General features: G+C 42.8%; 1 protein-coding gene across 1 annotated transcript in view; it reads left to right on the top strand.

Moving 5' to 3' along the window:
- LOC109923458 (plakophilin-3) overlaps window positions 1–18,941 on the top strand; it is a 36,609-nt gene that overhangs the window by 14,997 nt on the left and 2,671 nt on the right. Inside the window, exons 6-9 of the mRNA XM_048607290.1 lie at window positions 8,375–8,549; window positions 10,124–10,238; window positions 12,800–12,967; window positions 13,437–13,616. Of these exons, the coding sequence (XP_048463247.1) occupies window positions 8,375–8,549; window positions 10,124–10,238; window positions 12,800–12,967; window positions 13,437–13,616 (638 nt within the window). The remainder of the gene's footprint in view (window positions 1–8,374; window positions 8,550–10,123; window positions 10,239–12,799; window positions 12,968–13,436; window positions 13,617–18,941) is intronic.

Genomic DNA, 18,941 nt, shown 5'->3' with positions numbered 1-18,941 from the left:
AACTTTGTTTTTGTTGTGGAGGAAACTTCTGGCTGAGTGATGACGTCAAATGAAAGAGCAGTCCAAGAAATAACTCCCTTATAGATGCCAGAGTTTGCAGATTCGCCGACCTTCTGGAACGTGAGCATCCTGGCCACACTCTAATTTCAAACAGCATTCTTAGTCAGAACCATTGCTAAACAGAAGATGCCCAATTTGAATCTGGGTAGTGCTGGTTTCAACTGAATTTGGTGTGCTACAATTGGCCATTGATTCTCGCATGAGGTGGGAGGATCTTTATGGAGACCTTAGTAGCAATGGAGAAACTTGGTCAGTGGGTGCAGAGCTTCGCAAACTCTGCTCAGCACGTCACCAAGCCTGAGCTACCACAGTCCTGTGCACAAGTGCTAAATCCATAGTGGCAGCTAAAAGTGTGTATAGTTCTGTCCTTACTTCCCTAGGTGCTGTGTAACTTTGGAAAAGGGGAGAGTGAGAGAGATTGGAGGCATCCTTCTCAAACATGAGATTTGTCAGGCCTGGATGCTGACATGCTGTTCCCATGGAAAGATTGGGCCGTCTTACACAAGGCAGAAAACCGAAGCCATGTTTGCCTTGATCACCCCTGCACAGGGTGGAGGAGAAGGCAAAGAAGAACAAAGAATGATACAGTACAGGAACAGTCCCTTCTGCCCTCCAAACCTGTGCCAACACATTTTGCCCTTCCATACTAAAACTGTCTTCACTTACAGGATCCATATTCCTCTGTTCCTTTGCTATCCATGTATTTGTCCAGGTGCTGCTTGAATGTTGCTATTGTGTCTGCTTCCACTCCCTCCTCTGGCAGCACGTTCCAGGCACCCTTTGTGTGAAATAAGTGCCTCGCACATCTCTTTTAAACGTCCCCCCTTGCACCTTGAACCTGTGTCCCCACCTTCAGCGATCTGTGGACCTGCACACCCAGATCTCTCTGCGTATCAACACTCCGAAGGGTTCTGCCATTCATGTATTATTTCCACCTGTACTAGATCTTCCAAAATGCATCACCTCACATTTGTCCGGATTAAACTCTATCTGCCGTTTTTCTGCCCATGCCTCCAACTGATCTATATCCTGCCCTATCCTCTGACAATCCTCCTCACTATCCACAATTCCACCAGTTTCTGTATCGTCTGCATACTTACTAATTAGACCAGCTATGTTTTCCTCCAAATCATTTACGTAGATCACAAACAGCAGGGGTCCCAGTACTGAACCCTGTGGAACACCACTAGTCACAGCCTTCCATTTCAAAGAGCATCCTTCCACTGCTACCCTCTGTCTCCTATGACTAAGCCAGTTCTGTATCCATCTTGCTTGCTCACCCCGATACCAGGTGACTTCACCTTTTTATACCAGTCTGCCATGAGGTGCTGTGTCAAAGGCTTTACTGAAGTCTATGTAGATAAATCAAACACTTTTCCCTCATCAATCATCTTCATTACCTCCTCAAAAAACTCAATTAGGTTAGTGAGGCACAACTGTCCCCGCAGAAGACCATGCTGTTTATCACTAATCAGTTCATTTACTTCTAAATGCTTATACATCTTGTCCATGAGAATCTTTTCCAATAATTTCCCTATCACTGATGTGAGGCACTCAGGTCTGTAATTTCCTGGATTATCCCTGCTACCCTTTTTAAACAATGAGACAACATTAGCTATTCTCCAGTCCTCTGAGACTTCACTTGTGGCCAAAGAGGATACAAAGATGTCTGTCAATGCTCCAGCAATTTTGTTCTCTTGCTTCCCTCAATATTCTGGGATAGATCCCTTCAGGACCCAGGAGCTTACCTATCTTAATACTTTCTAAGATGCACAACACCTCTTCTTTTTAACAGCAATTTCGCTAAGAGATTCGACATGCCCTTCCCTGAGATCATCCTCCACCAATTCCTTCTCTTTAGCGAATACTGACACAAAGTATTCGTTTAGGGCCTCCGTACCTCTTCACACATACGGACCCTCACTTTGGTTACTCAGTGCCTCACTAAAGTACTCTCTAGCATTTTGCTGACATGGAATTGTCGGTAAGACCGTGAGAGAGAAGGTAGGGAAAGGGCACATGGAAGTGGGGACCCTGCTAAAAGGCCTTCCCATGTCTGGTCCTGCACCTCCAATCTTCCCAGCAGACCCTGTCCTTCTGGAAACTCAGGCTGCACATTGTAATGGGCATGTCTGATCTGCTCTAAGTCAAACCTTCAATGACTTTGTGCTAACATGGCTTCGGCTTTATTGTACCACTGCTTTAGTGGTGGGGCTTCTTACAAGTGTTGACAGCCATGTACTTGGAGGATAGCCCTTGTCTTTGAGGAACTGACCCTGTTAGGACTTGTAAAGGACCTTCCGGTGGTCACATACCAGCTGAAAATGGAGTGAGATTGTTTTGTATTGACAAGGAATGCTGGTTAATCTGAGAGCACTTGGATTGTCACGTGTTCAATCTGTGGCTCAGTACCCAATAGGAATTCAACCATTCCAGGCTCTGTCTGCCCTGCCTGGCCCTGACAGTTACAAAGTGGCCATCGGTTACCTTTGAGAGACACTTGTGTATAGCAGATTGAAATCCTGCTGACATCTCCAGTTGATCCCTACAAGGTGCCAGGGGTGAAGAAAATCACGACTGTTGCAATCTGGGTGGCTAGTGGCAAGATGTGCCCTCCTGGTGCAGTGGCATTGTGATCTTTACCAAAACAATGCAGGTGTTGGCCATGATCTTCCCTGAAACATTGAGACTTCACACATTGCTGATCCATTGAGAAAGCTGATTCTTGCCCCCATATAAAGCCAAATATGTTGATTCTGGAAATGCTGGAGAACTCAGCATTATGGTGGACAGAGAGAAACAGAGTTAACATTTTGAGTTTGATGTGACTTCTGCAGAACCCGACTATGAAATAGAGTCCTATCGGATTTGAAACGTTAACTCTGTTTCTGTCTCCACTGTTGCCTAACCTGCTGAGTTTCTCCTCCAGTTCAGTGTCCCCCTCCCTTTGAGTTGGAGTTGTTTCCAACCCTTTTGCCTTGTGGAGCAGTGTGTTTCTGAACCTCTTGTTCCTCATCTGAGGCTCCAGGCAGAGCTACATAAACTGTTCCCATGACGCAGTGAAGACTGATAATAGGAACGTGCATATCAATGTTAGTGATGTCCAAGGTAACAATTATAACTTCCAAGATATTGGAAATCACCTGGATAACAGTGGAAAAGAGTTCTCCAAACAAGTTCTGTGAGTAAGAGCCTGTCATGCAGTTACAAGCGACACTGCAGGTTTGCCCTTTAAACACTTTTCAGCCTCACTTGGGCAGAGCAATGAATTTCCACAGTGCTCTCGCACCGCACCCCTCTTCACCACCCACACCCCTCCCCACGCCCTGCCCCAACCCTGGATAGTTCACCCAGCTCGCGAAACCCATACACTATGTTAAAGAGATAACAAGGTGTAGAGCTGGATGAACACAGCAGGCCGAGCAGCATCAGAGGAGCAGGAAGGCTGACGTTTCGAGAAGGGTCCAGCTGTACACCTTGTTATCTCAGATTCTCCAGCATCTGCAGTTCCTACTATCTCTGAAACACTATGTTAAAGTCTGAATTAACTTGCAGATTCTCTACTTCACGGCTTCCTGTGCATTTCTGAACCCAGCAAAGGCACATGTGAGCAGGATGAAGTCAGGCTTTTGTCACTCTGGCACTCCCCTTCACCTTTGACAGATAAAATACTGCCTTTTTGTATCCTCCGTCCTATCTTAAATATACCCGAATGACCTATGGACCAGTTGTTATTGATATCGATCAGATAAAACGTCTAGTCTGGAGAGGGCATTGGACTAAACCAATGGCCCACAGCAGACAGGAAACCATCTGCACCAGTGAGGTTCAGAAATATTGATTGTGGCCAGAAATTTATTTATTGTGTTGAAAATCTGAACAGTCACATGTACTGCCAGCTCGATGCCAAAAACAAATACTTGAATTGTTCTGGGAGTCAACTGGTAAAATTGCTCACTGAGGGTAAATCAATAGACTTTGCACACACAACACAAAAACTACACTCATATCCTTAGTCCCTGGGTGGGGTGTCACAAAGTAAGAGAATTTGCTTTTAATCTCCTCGTCTTTAGCGCCAGGTGAGTCAACACTGTAACCTTAGGCTGCATCTGGGAGAGAGAGAGAGAGAGAGGTGCCCGTTTGTGCTGATTGGCCAGGCCTCATTGTGAGACATTATTTATATGGCTTTGAAACTGGAAGGAAGAAGCTGGGTTGAGCAGAAAAACGATGAGTCAGCATCAGAGGTTTAGAGATTTCAAAAGCTCCATCTTATCTTAAGAATGAATTTTTTTTTAAAAGCTGCTGAAGTCTCCCTTTTCTGGTTTTTGTCTATGATAACTCTGAGTTTACATTAACTGCTTTGCAATCACCCTTTTTTTTTGAAAAGAGAACGTGTCTGCATATACTCATACTTCTCAGTAGGTTGTCTTCAGTTAACAGTTTGGTCTTTATATCAGCTCCTCCTTCTGTTCTCTATCGTATATTGTCTACAGGTTTCAAGTAGCACCTCTATTGCTGAGCTGCTAATTCTACAGGTCAGGGATCGGAGTTCGTCATTTTCAACCTCCTGGGCTTGTTGCTACTCTGCATGCTTCTTGCCTACTGAGACATCACAAGAGAACTGTGGACAATTGCTTTAATTGCCCAAATGAGGTTAGGGGCTTGCAATTTATACAGCCAGCATTGCGAAAGCAACTGGTATGTTGGCCACTTTCATGTCGGAGGAAGGAATTAGACAGAGTTGGCTAATCCAGCCTTCAGGGGCCCATCACAAGGTTGTTGGCAAATGGGACTTCCTCAGGGGAAGAAACCACTTTGTGACAGAGGCAAATCTGTTGTCTCAGTCGGTGGACCTGAGGTGGGACGAGCCTGCAGAAGTGCCCACCTCAGCCGTCATTTTTCTCTACTTCTCTGAGGGATCGTGGGAACTTCATCACAGTCGACACCTACCCAAAACTTAACCCCTTGCCTCTAGCCTCTCCCATGCTCCCTTGCCTTGATGTTAACTTCCCTCTAATGGCACCTTTTAAACCTCTGAAAATCCTCTGCTTTATTTGTTAAGAGGCTTCCTGGTCTTCTCACTGTGTATTTTAGGCTGTTCCTACCACTTCTCGCTTGGTGGAGTCATAGAGGGTTTTAAGCCTGCAACCCCCGCTCCCCTCCCCAGTAAATGTCGTAAAAGTTAACATCAAGGGAAGCGAGCATGGCCTGAGCTGTGGCCTTTTAATAGGAGCATGTGGACCTTCTGCCCATCCCCTGTCCTGCACCCTCTCAAAATGGCCACTGGAAGTAACTGAGGTAGGGAATTTACCCATTTGCCAGTTGACTATCAATTTTCAGCAGCGCGACTCCTGTTTGATTTCTTTTAGGGCTCAAGTATTCTTATGAATGAACACTAGTCCCATTTTAATTTACAATTTGATGTCTTAGTATTTGATTCAATATATTTTCTGCTGTCAAGGCAGCTAGTTTATTACAAGCTTTTTCATTATCGCATTTACTCTCTGGTGTGTGCATTATCATTTGAGCTTTAATTGTTTTAATTCCATTGCAGAAATAACGATACAGGTTTCAATTCACAATAGATTCAGATCTTCTAAGGAATGTATTAGAAATATAGGACAAGTGGCAATATAAAAACAAACTATCTCAGGGATAATTCATACTTTGCTCATATTCGTGTTGACTACTGGGTCATGGTTTGATACTTTGATCTTACATCTTATTTTATCCATTTGGAAAAGTTGTCAGTAGAAACAGATGTTTGAGGTGCAAGTACGGATGCCAGTATAACTTTAAATATTAAAATAAAAAGTCCTATGATGCTGATGTGACAAGGTTGCCTCCTGTGACTTTTCTCCATTCACTGTCTAGGACTCCTGGATTAGTCTGTATTAAACACATTTGTGACTCTGTGGTTCTGATGTGGTCATCTTGAACTGAAATGTTAAATCTTTTCCTCCCTGCAGATACTGCCCGATCTGCTGAGTATTTCCAGCATTTTAAAATTTCTGTTTCAGGCTTCCAGTGTGTGCAGTGTTTTGCTTTATAGCCCATTGCACAAATTGCACATTCCCAGTGGTTATTTCATGAGGAAGTGAACAGAGATTATAGATATCACCTTTGGAGCAGGCAGGTCTTGACTGGAAATGGTTGTGTTCTATGTTGCTTTTAAATCTCTAACTCGGAGTTGTTCAGGACAAACCCTGTGTTATTTCATGGTGCACATGTATTATTGTGTTTATAAAAGAAAGGTAACTTCAATGTCATAATATCAGCAAGGTGTGGTTTATGTACTTGATTTCTAAAGCACCTATGTAACCTTAGCTGATGGTCCCTAAGTGCAATGATATTTTAATAAATATTTGTATATATACTTGAAGTGTGACAACTTGCAGAGGTACTGAACAGTTAAAGAGTCTGATTTAAGCTTAAAAGCTTTGACAGATGGCAAAAACACAAGAGATGAAAGGAAGTGGACTAGTTTAGTTTGGGATTATGGTTGGCATGGACTAGTTAGACTGAAGGGCGTGTTTCCATGCTCTACAACTCTATGCCTTTTGTACTGTTCTATGTTCCAGCATTAAATATGTAGTTTACTGCAGAGTTACTTGCTGCTAGGATCCACCACACAGCATGAATAGGACCAACTCTAGCAATGGAATTCACAAATAATAGAAGCCCAGCAGGAAGAGATACTTGCACTATTAGTGCGGTGTTTCATTGGAATCTCAACAATGGACCTTTGTTCATAAACCTAGCTATATTAGTGTGGTATGTTTTGAAGGGATCTGGGTTGTACACAGGCCTAAATTTGATATTAATTCGAGTATAAACTGGTTGTCTGATGCCTCTTCTAACATTCCTCTGTCATATTGCGCTTATAGATTCTCACATTTCAGATATGAATGTCAACATTAATAATTCACAATTCAGGAACAGATACCAATGCTATATGTCTAATTTTGTCAGTTTTGTTATGTTTACATATTGCTGAATTTGCTATAATGATCCATCTGGGGGTAGAATAGTACTTGAGTCTAAAGTCAGCCTGGGCTATTTAATGGGTTGAGCTGTAAATTGAATCACCACGTAAGGGACTGGGTTTCCCTGGTGAGGAAGAACGTGGTGTCCACCAGTTTTCTGTAACCAGTGGACCACTAGAGAGGACGGGAATGCATTAACAATCCTGTAAACGACATTTTATTTAGTTCCCTTTGACCTTTTTCGGCTTTTTTTGCGTGATTTTAGCGAAGTGGTAGTGCCCTTTTCGAATGTCTGCTTGACTGGTTACAGGTGCTGCAAAAGAGTTAAGACTAGGATTTCAAATCCAGGTAGCTCACTCTGTAGAGTATCAGACTTTTAATCTGAGGTTTCATGGATCAAATCAAGGTTCAGGTGCTGCTCGTAAAGTTTGAGTTCACAATTCTTATGTTTCCTGTGATGGCTAGAAATTCCTGAACAATTCGTGCTCACCTGTATAAAACTTTTTTTTTTTTGCAAAAGAGGTATTAGCTTAATTATCTAATGGACAGTTGAAGTTCTGATTCTATGGCGCAGAAGAAAAATGCTCATTATAGAATCCCTACAGTGTGGAAGCAGGCCGTTCGGCCCATTGAGTCCACACTGACCCTCTGCAGAGCGTCCCACCCAGAACCGCACCCTCCCCCCTCTCCCCCCATCCCTGTAACCCTGCAAGGTTTGGAGTGTGGGAGGAAACTGTACCACCCAGGGGAAACCCAAGCGGACATGGGGAGAATGTGCAAACTCCACACAGCCCTAAGGTGGAATCGAACCTGGGTGCCTGGCAATGTGAGGCAACAGGGCCAACCTTCTCATAAAATTGTTAAAAAGTTTCTCCATTTTAGCTACCATACTTTGCAACTGTCACTTTATATTTTTACACTGGGGAGGCTATTTCACTGACCTTAGTTCATACATTACAAAACGCTGTGCAGTATCCTCTTGGACCATCCCATTATTAACTGAGCGATACTCCTTTCCCTACCTGACATCCATTCCCTTTTGTGGAAGGACTCTCGCGATGGCAAACGTATACCGTCAGGCCATGTTGGAATGTTCGGAGAATGGTCAGAAAACTGGAAAGCTGTTTGATTGGGCACTGTTGTTATTGGCACTAATTAAGCAGACATTATGACTCTTAGCTGTATAGTAGATAACAATGGAGATAGTTGTGACGTCAGGGTGGCACATAGGGGATGGTCAAATGGCAGGAAAATAGCAGTGCAGGGGGTATGAATTGAGGCACTTTGTGAGGACTCATGCACTGAACTCAATTTTCGTCTCTGTTTAGGAATCCTGTGGAATCTATCTTCCAGTGAGAATCTGAAGAGCACTCTTGCCCGAGATACACTAGAGAAGATCACAGAAGAGATCCTTGCCCCATCCTCGGGTTGGAGTAGTAGTGTGAGCATCCGGCCATTAGCTTCAGAGGATGAAGTCTTCTACAATACCACTGGCTACATTCGGTACTGCTTCGTGTTTTGTATTTCTGCCTGAAGATTTTCTGTAATTTTATTACAGTTTCACTGCTGGCATAAATCTTTATGTGTAAATCACAATCATTTAAATGGGAACACTTTTACATCACTTCAAGAGAAGTCAGAAATTTAAATACTGTACAAATTCTGTCTCTTTCAGTTCCACTCTTCTGATTCCCTGTTGTTGCTGAAAATCTAGTATAAAAGCAAAAAGTGCTGGTGAGGCTCAGCAGGTCTGGGGATGGCCTAGTTGTATTATCACTGGACTGTTAATCCAGAGACCCAGATAATGTTCTGGGGACCCAGGTCCAAATCCCACCATGGCAGATGGTGGAATTTGAATTCAATAAATATCTGGAATTAAGAATCTAGTGACGACCGTTGTCGATTGATGTGGGTGGGGGGGGAGAACCCATCTGGTTCACTAATGTCCCTTAGGGAAGGAAACTGCCATCCTTACCTGGTCTGGCCTACATGTGACTCCAGACCCACAGCAATGTGGTTGACTCTGGTCAATTAGGGATGGGCAATAAATGCTGCCTCATCAGTGATGCCTGCATCCCGTGAATGAATAGAAAATAGAAAGTCTGTGGAGAAAGAAAGAGTTAACACTTCAATTCTGGTGTGACTTCTGTTCTGAAACATTAACCCTGACTCTCTCTGCACAGATGCTGCCAGACCTCCTGAGTTTCTGCAGCACTTTGAAAAACAGCTGAATGAGTTAAAAACATAGCCAATACAGAATTAACTTCTCACTGTCCTCTCTGCCATTGAGGTTAGAGTCTCTCTGATAACTTGTCTAATAACTGAAGCCAACTTGCATGAACCAGGATGACACCAATTCATGTACCTTTAGTAATGGATAAGGTCGGGGGGTGGGTGCAACATGCTGTGGTGGCATGGTGGCACAGTGGTTAGCACTGGTGCCTCACAGCACCAGGGACCCACGTTCAATTCCAAACTTGGGCAACTGTCAGTGTGGAGTTTGCATGTTCTCCCTGTGTCTGTGTGGGTTTCCTCTGGGTGCTCTGGTTTCCTCCCACAGTCCAAAGACGTGTAGCTTAGGTGGACTGGCCATGCTAAATTGCCCCATGGTGTACAGGTGGATGAGCCATGGGGAATGTGAGGCTACAGGGATAGGACGGGTCTGGGTAGGAAGCTCTTTGGAGGGATGGGCCGAATAGCCTGTTTCCACGGGGATTCTATGTACTGTGATTGTATTGTAATGTTAAATCAATCAAAAGAGGCTTGAGATGGACAGTCCTGTGCTATGAACAATTGTGGGAATTCTGTTGATAACAGCTATGGAGAAATAAAGATGATAGCTTCACTATCAGATTACCATTTTGCAAAAAACACTTCTGGATTATCATAAGGAAGATGAGCTACTGAGTGATTTTTAAAATGTTTCACCATGTGGTAATTGGATGTATACTGTGGTAATAATGCCTTTCCCAAGGAGCAATTGTTCAGCTGATGGTCTCTTTCCAATACAGTCTATCTCTCCAATATTCACTTCAATGTGAACAATGTTCTTATTGGTCCTCTTGCGTTTTGTACAGAAATCTGAGCTCAGGAAAAGAAGACACCCGTCAGAAAATGCGGGAATGTAAAGGTTTAGTGGACTCTCTGGTCTACTTTATCCAGCAATCTCTCGATAACAATGCAGCCAGCAAGGTAAGGATACCTTCTAGCTCGCACTTGGGCAAGAATACATTAACCAGAGGGAGAAGCCGTCTTTAAGATGCATCCAATTGGGGTAAAACCTGTGAATTCATTTTTGTGAATTGGGCGTTTTGTCTACTTTTGATCCCTGTCTGCATCCTGGGATGAGAAAATTGAGAGTAACAATATGGGGCAAAATGTTACAGTTCCCCACGAGGTAGTTTCCTAGGGAGTTGGGGGGATGAGGGCCTTCTAAAATTTCCTGGCGTGCCTTCCCGCTGACTTGCCACCGTTCCCGATCTGCTCCCAACACACACGGAGGAGAGCCCTGGGGAGGGGCGTCTGCCCTTGCTCCAACTGGCCACTTAATGACTGGATCCTGCCCAGTTTATGACCAGATGCCCAGCAGATCACCCTACTCGAGTCTTAGGCAGCGAGGTGGTGTGGCACTTCTCTCAAGGGCCACTTTTCCCCCTTAGACACCCACCCAAGGTCTGCCCCCTGCAGGTGCTTCATCATCTCTTCGCCTCGACAGTAAGACCCCCTGTGAGACTCCTCCCCACCTGCCAACCCACTTAGCTGATCCAGGATGCCAGTCTCAGGGTTGACCACTGTTCCTGGTGGTACTGCTGGCACAGAGCTGCTAACCAATCAGATTACTTTTCTTGAGGCAAGGCTTCCACGTGTGAGGTGGGGAAATCCAGCCCGCAGCCAGTTAAATGCGTCTCATACTGTGAAGTGCAGCTACAGTAATTAGTATTGAACAAACTAGACTCGTATGGTTTTCTCTTTCAGCATTTCCATTCTGCCTTTCCTTATGTTTGTGGGGTTGCTGTGTATTGTGGTTGATAGATATCTGCAAGATACACATTATGTATTCACTGGAGCTGCCTTTGGTGTTTCCTGTATCCAGTGTGACTATTCAGTGTTCTCGTGGGCTCTACATGTTAAACAACCCAGGTCTGAAGGCACTGTATCCTTTGAATAATTAGCTAGTTAGAATCTGATCCCTTTGCTCAGTCTACAGTATCAATCAGTAACTACATCACTGTTGATGAGTAACTCGGTTTAAAAAATCACGTGACTTTTTTTATTTATAGAAATGCAGATATCTACAGGTCTGAACTGAAGAGCTTAGTTTTTTTGTCAACTTGTAAGTTTTGTCCAAGCTGCAAAACTGTTCGATTGTTAGAGTGTGAATTTGTAGCCAAAATATCTTTTTAAAAGTTCCCAAATCAATTAATTTGTTAAATTGCCATCTGTAAAACATTATGCAACTATAACATGCCAGTTTGTTGAAAAATAAAACTGTGTGCTTTGACCTTGTATGATGCATGCTGTATTGATCACTTAGTTGAAAATGGCAGACTTTTCTGAGAAAGCGATACTTCACATAATTCCTATTGAAACTAGTTTCTCCCTAGTCAAGCACTAAGGCATGGTGAAAAATGATCTGAAATAATATAAATTTGAGTAATTTTGTCTTATATAGAACAGTACAGCACAGGAACAGACCCTTCAGCCCACCACAGTGATATTCTAAACTAACCCCAACTGCCTACACTTGGTCTATATGCCCCTATTCCCTGCCTGTTCACATGTCTGTCTAAACGCCTCTTAAACTTTGCTAATGTTTCTGCTTCTGCCACCTCCTGGCAGTGTGTTCCAGGCACCTACCTTCCACTTTGTTTTTAAAAATAAAAACCCTCCTCGCATATTTACTTTAAACATTACTGCTCTCACCTCAAACCTATGCTCCCCTCGTATTTGACATTTCCACCCTGGGAAAGAGGCTCCAAGTATCCACCCTATCCATGCTTTGAAGGTACTTTTAACTTTTAAAAAATACATATGGTTTTCATTCCTTCAAGTTGCACAACTAGCATTTAACATTGCACTATGTTCTGGTTATACCCAAATTGTAAGTGATAGAATTTATTTGGAGTTTTTAGGAAGACAATATGCTCGCTTAGAAGAGGATTATGGAAATGGACAGTTACCCTATCACTAGCCTGGGCTCATCACAAGAAATAGGAATATAGCATGTCGTCCTACATAGATTAGCTTGAAGGGAGACATGTTTGCATTCAATCTACTTTATCTATTGATGATCCAATTCATTAGAAACCAACTAAGATTGGAAGTCCAGCTGCATGACATGTGTATGTAATTGGGGGTTTGAAGGTGGTGGTCAGTGTCATTTCCCTGGGTGAAATCTCTTGGCTGAATTTCTTGCTGTCACTCAATGAAGATGATGATAATGACCAGGGACTTGCCTCATTATGAGAGAGGCACCTAATGGAGTTACAGACTAAAAGAATTTCAGTTCTGTCTGGAAGACAGTGATTGCCTTCAGCCAGGGAACTAAATAATATTATGGAAGACCTTTCCCTCCATTTGTAAACATAGATAACTAGTTGAGGAGCTGAGAAAGAGCAGATGTTAACTATACAACAGGCAGCATTGTTTTCAGGCCTTCATAGTAAATTCCATTTGTCGTTTAGCAAATATCACTAGATAGACATAAATCCAATTGATTTAAAATTTCGGCTGTTTCTCTTCCATCTCAATAGAGCGTGGAGAATTCAGCCTGTGTCCTGCGCAACTTGTCCTACCGGCTGTACGAAGAAATGCCATCTTTTTATCAGAACCGATTGGAAGGCCCTGGCAGGAATAACAGAAGTGTGAAGAAAGGTGATGTTGTGGGATGTTTCACTCCTCAGAGTAGGAAGGTGAAAGAGGTGAGGGAATTGTATTTTCTGTACCGTGGCGGTCAACGAATGTTGTCCTGGTGTACGCCGTCCTTCACTAAAATATAATTCATTACATTCTCCGTCAGAAATGTTTGCTTCCCACAGAACGTGATGATGGCAGAGAAGTTGGAGTGGGGGTGGAGAGGTTGAGGGTGGAGGGTTATATGTTGCAGTCTTTTCAGTTGCTACACCGTACACCAAATACTAACCAGTTTATCGAAAACCATTTTTGTTACACATGGCACACGATAAGAACCTGGAATCATCTAGACAATATGAGCAGGAGGCTGTCGTACATTTAAAGCCTCAACAGTTTTATTTCTGTAATGTAAGCAGAGAGTTTTTTTTTGTCCCCAAGAGTAACTTCTGCCAAGTTTTACTGCTATGGTTTTAAAAAAAAGAGCTAAGTATTAAACTGAAACCTGCCCCCAGTTACAATGTAATCTTGTTTTCTTAGATCAATACAGAGTCGGCAATATTTTCAGAAGTTACAAAAGATCCCAAAGGAATCGAGTGGCTGTGGAATCCAGCTATCGTCACAGTGTACATCGGGCTCCTAGACAAGAGCGAGGCCAACCAGCAAACCACTGAAGCTGCCTTGGGGGCTCTACAAAATATTACAGCAGGGGACTTTAGGGTAAGTTGCATCCATAGCTTTCCCATTTATTCCATTCGGCAGCTAACCATTTCTTACTTGTTGATGGTATAGCGATCATTTATTGACTGTTGCTAATTATGCTGTCTTCTTGAACTGCTGGAGTCCATGTGATCTGATGCTATTAGCTAAGGAGTTCCAGTTTTCTGACTTAGCAACAATGAAGGAGTGGCAATTATAGTTCCATGTCAGAATGTGGAGGGATTTGGAGAAGAACTTCCAGCCATCTCTACCTTTGTTCTTCTATTGTAAGTGGTAGAAGCCAGTGGTTCAGAAGGTAGTGTCAAAGGAGCGATTAGTGAGTCGCTCCAGTGCATTTTGTAAATGGTACAAACTCTTGTTATTATGCAATGGTGAGAGTAACAAACATTTAAGGTGGTGAATGGATTGGTCAAGCAGGTTATCCTGCATAGATTACTGGGTGTTGGGTGAGTGCAGCTCCAACATGTGGAGAGTATTCCACCACATTCCTAACTAGTACTTTGGAGATGGTGGACAGGCTTCGAAAAGTCAGCAGGAGAGATGCTTGCTTCAGAATTTCCAACCTCTGATCTGTTCTTGCCATGTATTCGACTGGCATTCAGCTATTTCTTAATATCACATGGAGTGAATTGAATTGGCTGAAGGATGGGGCTTGAGGTGGAGAAGAATTCAGAAGAAGGCTGAAATAGGTCACCCACGTTTGATACTATTGGCTGAAGATGAGTACAAGTGCTCCAACCTTGTGCAGTGACACGTTGGGCTCCCATTATTGAGGATGAAGAATTTTGTGGACCCACTGCTTCCTTCTCTGTTTAATTGCTCACCACCAAGATGGGACAGGGCTGTAGAGCTTTGATCTGAGTTTTTGCTTGTGCAATTGCTTAGCTCTGCTGTGACATGCTATGACAGCTGTGTAATATGCGCATGGTCCTGCATTGTAACTTCACCAGGTCAGTTCTGATAGAATATTAGAAAATCTACTGCATGGTAGGAGGCTATTCAGCCTATCATATCTGTGCCAGTCAAGGGAAGCCTCCCAAGCCACATGTTGCCTTCCTACATTAAATCTGGGGTCGTACAGGTCACAGACCTTCGGGTGGACATTCAAGTGCTTTTGAAATGTGGTGTAAATTTCAGTCTCTACCACTTTTTCAGATAGTGGCGTTGGGTAGCTATCACATTCTGCATTACAGGATGTTACCTCATCCCTCCTTTGGTGCTTCTACAAATTGCATCAATGCCCTTTTGGTTTTTGATCCCTCTGCTAAGATAAATAGATTGTTTGTTTATTTACTGTATCTAAAGGCCATCATTATTTTATGGAGATCAATTAAGACACTCCTCCGTTTCCTCCATTCAAGGAAAACAAAGCCATCTTATCACATCTTTTGCATTTGCTAAAACATTTCAATTGGGCAACATCCTCAGAAATCTCCTCTCACCCTCTCCAGTGCAGTCGTGGTTTTCCTGTAATATGGTGACCAGGACTATAGATGGAACTCGAACTGTGGTTTAACTGTTGTTATATACACTTCTAGCCTAACTTCCCTTGTCTTATATGCTGTCCCTCAGCTAACAAACATTCTTTTTTACCTTTTCTCTATAAGTTCAGTGCTAAGACTTTGGTTTAACAATCACACCTTATTCAGTAAAAAAAGAGAAAAAGATACCATATACTGTCTTAACTGCCTGTTTCCCTGTCCTATCCTTAACGATCTGTAGTCATAAAATCCAAGGTCCCTCTATTCCCCTACATTATTCCGTATTCTCCCATTTTGTACCATATTTTCTAGCCTTGTTGTACTAGCGAAAATGCATTATCTCTCACTTCTTCAGACTGAAATCCATTTTTTCATTCTTCTTCTAACCTGATGGAACCTTTTTTTTATTTTCTTGAAGTCTAAAACTGTCCTCTTCACTGTCAACCACATTTTTATCCACACACTTCTTTTACCATGGCCCTGTATTCACATCTAAATTATTAATCTAAACTACAGCTTTACGCTCTTATCCAGCTCTCTGCGGTCCAGCACCAATTGTAGTCTGCCAACCACAGTACTTCATGTTTATGGCATCTCCCTGTCTCATTCCCTACATTTTCAGTTTTGAAGCTCATTTTATAAAGAAACCTAGTCACCAATTGGTCTTACTGCTGGTTACAAGCAAAGCTCAGGCCACATGCTGAGTGTCAGTCTCAGTGTGAGTGGACTACATAGGCCAGAAGACCAGGAGATGAGTGAATTGGACACATTGACCTCTCTCTCTCTCACGGTCCAGCAAATTGGCTGCTCTGGCAAAGGCTGAGGCTGGTAGATTGCAGGGATACAACCTGCACAAAAAACAAGGAACTGAGTATTGAGCCCAATGGCACCTGTTCTTAACAGATCATTGTAGCAAAAAAAACCTATCAACTATTTGTAAATTTGCAGCAAGCCATAAGGAAGGCAAACTGTGTGATAGCCTTTATTGCAAGAGGATTTGAGTACAGGAGCAAATAGGCCTTGCTTTAATTGCGTAGAACACTGGTGAGATCGCATCTAAAGTGTTGTGTGCAGTTCTGTTCTTACCAAAGGAAACATATACTTGTCATTAGAGGCAGTGTAGTAGAGGCTCACAATCTGATTCCTGAGATGGTGGAACTGTCCCTTGAGGCCTGTATTCTCTGGCATTCAGACGAGTGAGGGACAACCTCCTAGAAGCCTACAACATTCTTAAAGGGGTTGACCGTAGACTTGAAGGATATTTCTTCTCCCTGTGATCCAGGGTGCCGTGCTCTCCACAAAAGGTAAAAACGTTTACAACAGAGATAAGAAGGAAGCTCTTCACTCAGAAGGTGGTGTATCGTTGGAGTTCTCTTTTGCAGAGGGTTGTGGAAGCTCAATCAGTTTCAAAGCAGGAATAGTAGATTTTCAGTTACTGACGGGATCCAGGGATACGGGATAGTGTGGGAGTCGAGTTGAGTTAGGTGATCAGCCATGATCTAAAATAGTGGAGCAGACTCAAGGGACTGAATGGCCTTCTCCTGCTGCTATGTTCCTGAACCTAAGCCCAATTTGGATCCAAATTCCCATTCTCCCTTAAATCTCAGCCTTGTGGAACCTTGTCAAAGGCGTTACTAAAATCTATGTTGATCACATCCACTGCACTGCCCTCACCAATACAGATGTACACATCCGAAAAACAAATCCAGTTAGTCAGATGTCACCTGTCTTTAGGAAATCTGTGTTGACTTTCCCTGATTTTATCTGTGCCTTTCTAAAGGAAGTTTTACACTATGCCTTAGCATTGATGCCTCACAATGAGAGTCAAGCTCACTGGCCTACAATTACTCTGAGTCCTTCCTCCTTTTTAAAACTGTACAACATTGGCAGTCTTCCAGTCCTCTGGCATCACTCCTATAACCAGGGGAGTTGAAATCTACTACAGATACCATGTTTAAAAAAGCATGTCGCTGCTCTTGACACAAACATCAGTGTGTTTTTAGAAAAATTGAAACTCGTAACTACTTTGGTTGGTGTGTGGTATTGTGGGTAGTCCATCACTTTTCCCCCATGTAACCGCAAACCCGTTTATTGAATGTTGTGTTTATTGGAGCACGACCAACAGGAATATACCATAATATACTCTAGTAAAAATCTATTTATTCTTTCGTGGGATGTCTACATTGCAAGGCCAGTATTTGTTGCCCATCACATATGGCCTACTGGTATTATCGCTGGACTGTTAATCCAGAGATGCAGATAATGTTCTGAGGACCCAGGTTCGAATCCCACCATGGCAGATGGTGGAATTTGAATTCAATAAATATCTGGAGTTAAGAATTTAGCAATGATCGTGAATCCATTATTGATTGTTGGGGGAAAACCCATCTGGTTCATTAATGTCCTTCAGGGAAGGAAACTGCCATCCTTACCTGGTCTGGCCCCAGACCCACAGCAATGTGGTTGATTCTTAACTGCCCTCTGGGCAATTAGGGATGGGCAATAAATGCTGCCCTGGCCAGTGACGCCCTCATCCCGTGAATGAATAAGAAAAAAAAATTAATTGCTGTGGAACTGAGTACCTTGCTAGACCATATAAAAGTGCGGTTAAGAGTCAACTGTGTTGGTTCACTCAGGTAAAGATGGCAAATCTGCTTCCCCAAAGGGTATTAGTGAGACAGGTTAGTTTGTATTATGTCAATTGACAATAATTTAATGAAACAAAAACAGGAATTACTGGAGAAACTTGGCATGTCTGGCAGCATCTGTGGAGAGAAAAATCAGAGTTAACATTTCGGATCCAGTGACCTTTCTTCAGAACTGACTGTAGCTAGGAAAAGCTTGGTCTGTATGCTGAAGGTAGGTGGGGGGAAGAAGTAAATGATAGGTGGTGCTGGAGCTGAGAGAGAGAACAGCAGATGGGCAGACAAAGGAATGTGCAAAGGTCAGCCTGGGTGAATCAACAACTGCTAATGAGGAGCATTAGTGGCTGACAACAGGTAGTATGTGGTAGCATCCCATGTGATGACAAGACCTGGATTGGGGGAAGGACATGGAAGAAGATGCTCAGGCCCTAAAATGAGACTAGAATAGAATCTCCTTTATTGTCACATATTGAACTTGGTATTGAGCTACTAATAGTCCCCATGAGCGCTGTCAGACAAATGTATATATTAAACCTTTATTGATTGAGCAATGGATTTTTTCTAGAATTTATGACTACTTTTGTAATTCTTTGCATAAATTCACCATTTGATGTGCATGATGCAATTTCTCTCCAAAATGCTGGTCTATAGTTGAGACAATACCTTCTCAATATTTCTGCTTTCAAATGGATGTCTGTTAGCTCAGTTAGCTGGTTCAATTCTCCACATTAACTGAGGTTACCATGAAGGTTCGACCTTCTCAACATTACCCCTTACCTGAGGCGTGGTGACCCTCAGGTTAAACTCACCTCCAGTCTTCACTCTAATGAGAGAGCAGCCCAATGGTCCCCTAAGACGATAGCATTTTTACTGTTTACTTTAAAATGACTGTATTGCCTAATAAAATACTGATTTGAATATCTGTGTATACTTTCATGAATTTTGCATGATCAATAAAGGCCACTTTTCTTCTCTGTTGTAGATGCTTGAAATCCATAACTCTGTTTTCTTGCCTTGTCCCGTTCCTCCACCCAACAATGCTGGCTAAATATATCATTATGAAGATTAATCTGTTGCCGAACATTACAGTACCTTCTGTTACTTCAGTCTTTTTATGGCTGTCTTTACAGCCTTCTCCAATCTAAGCTGTCAGTACCCCATTGTTTATCATGTATAGATCGGAAAAATCAGACGCAGGA

The sequence above is a fragment of the Rhincodon typus genome, chromosome 17 (assembly GCF_021869965.1).
Source record: "Rhincodon typus isolate 14 chromosome 17, sRhiTyp1.1, whole genome shotgun sequence".
NCBI classification, from domain to species: domain Eukaryota; kingdom Metazoa; phylum Chordata; class Chondrichthyes; order Orectolobiformes; family Rhincodontidae; genus Rhincodon; species Rhincodon typus.
Note: the sequence above shows the minus strand (reverse complement) of the source record. Positions and strands in the feature narration are given on the sequence as shown.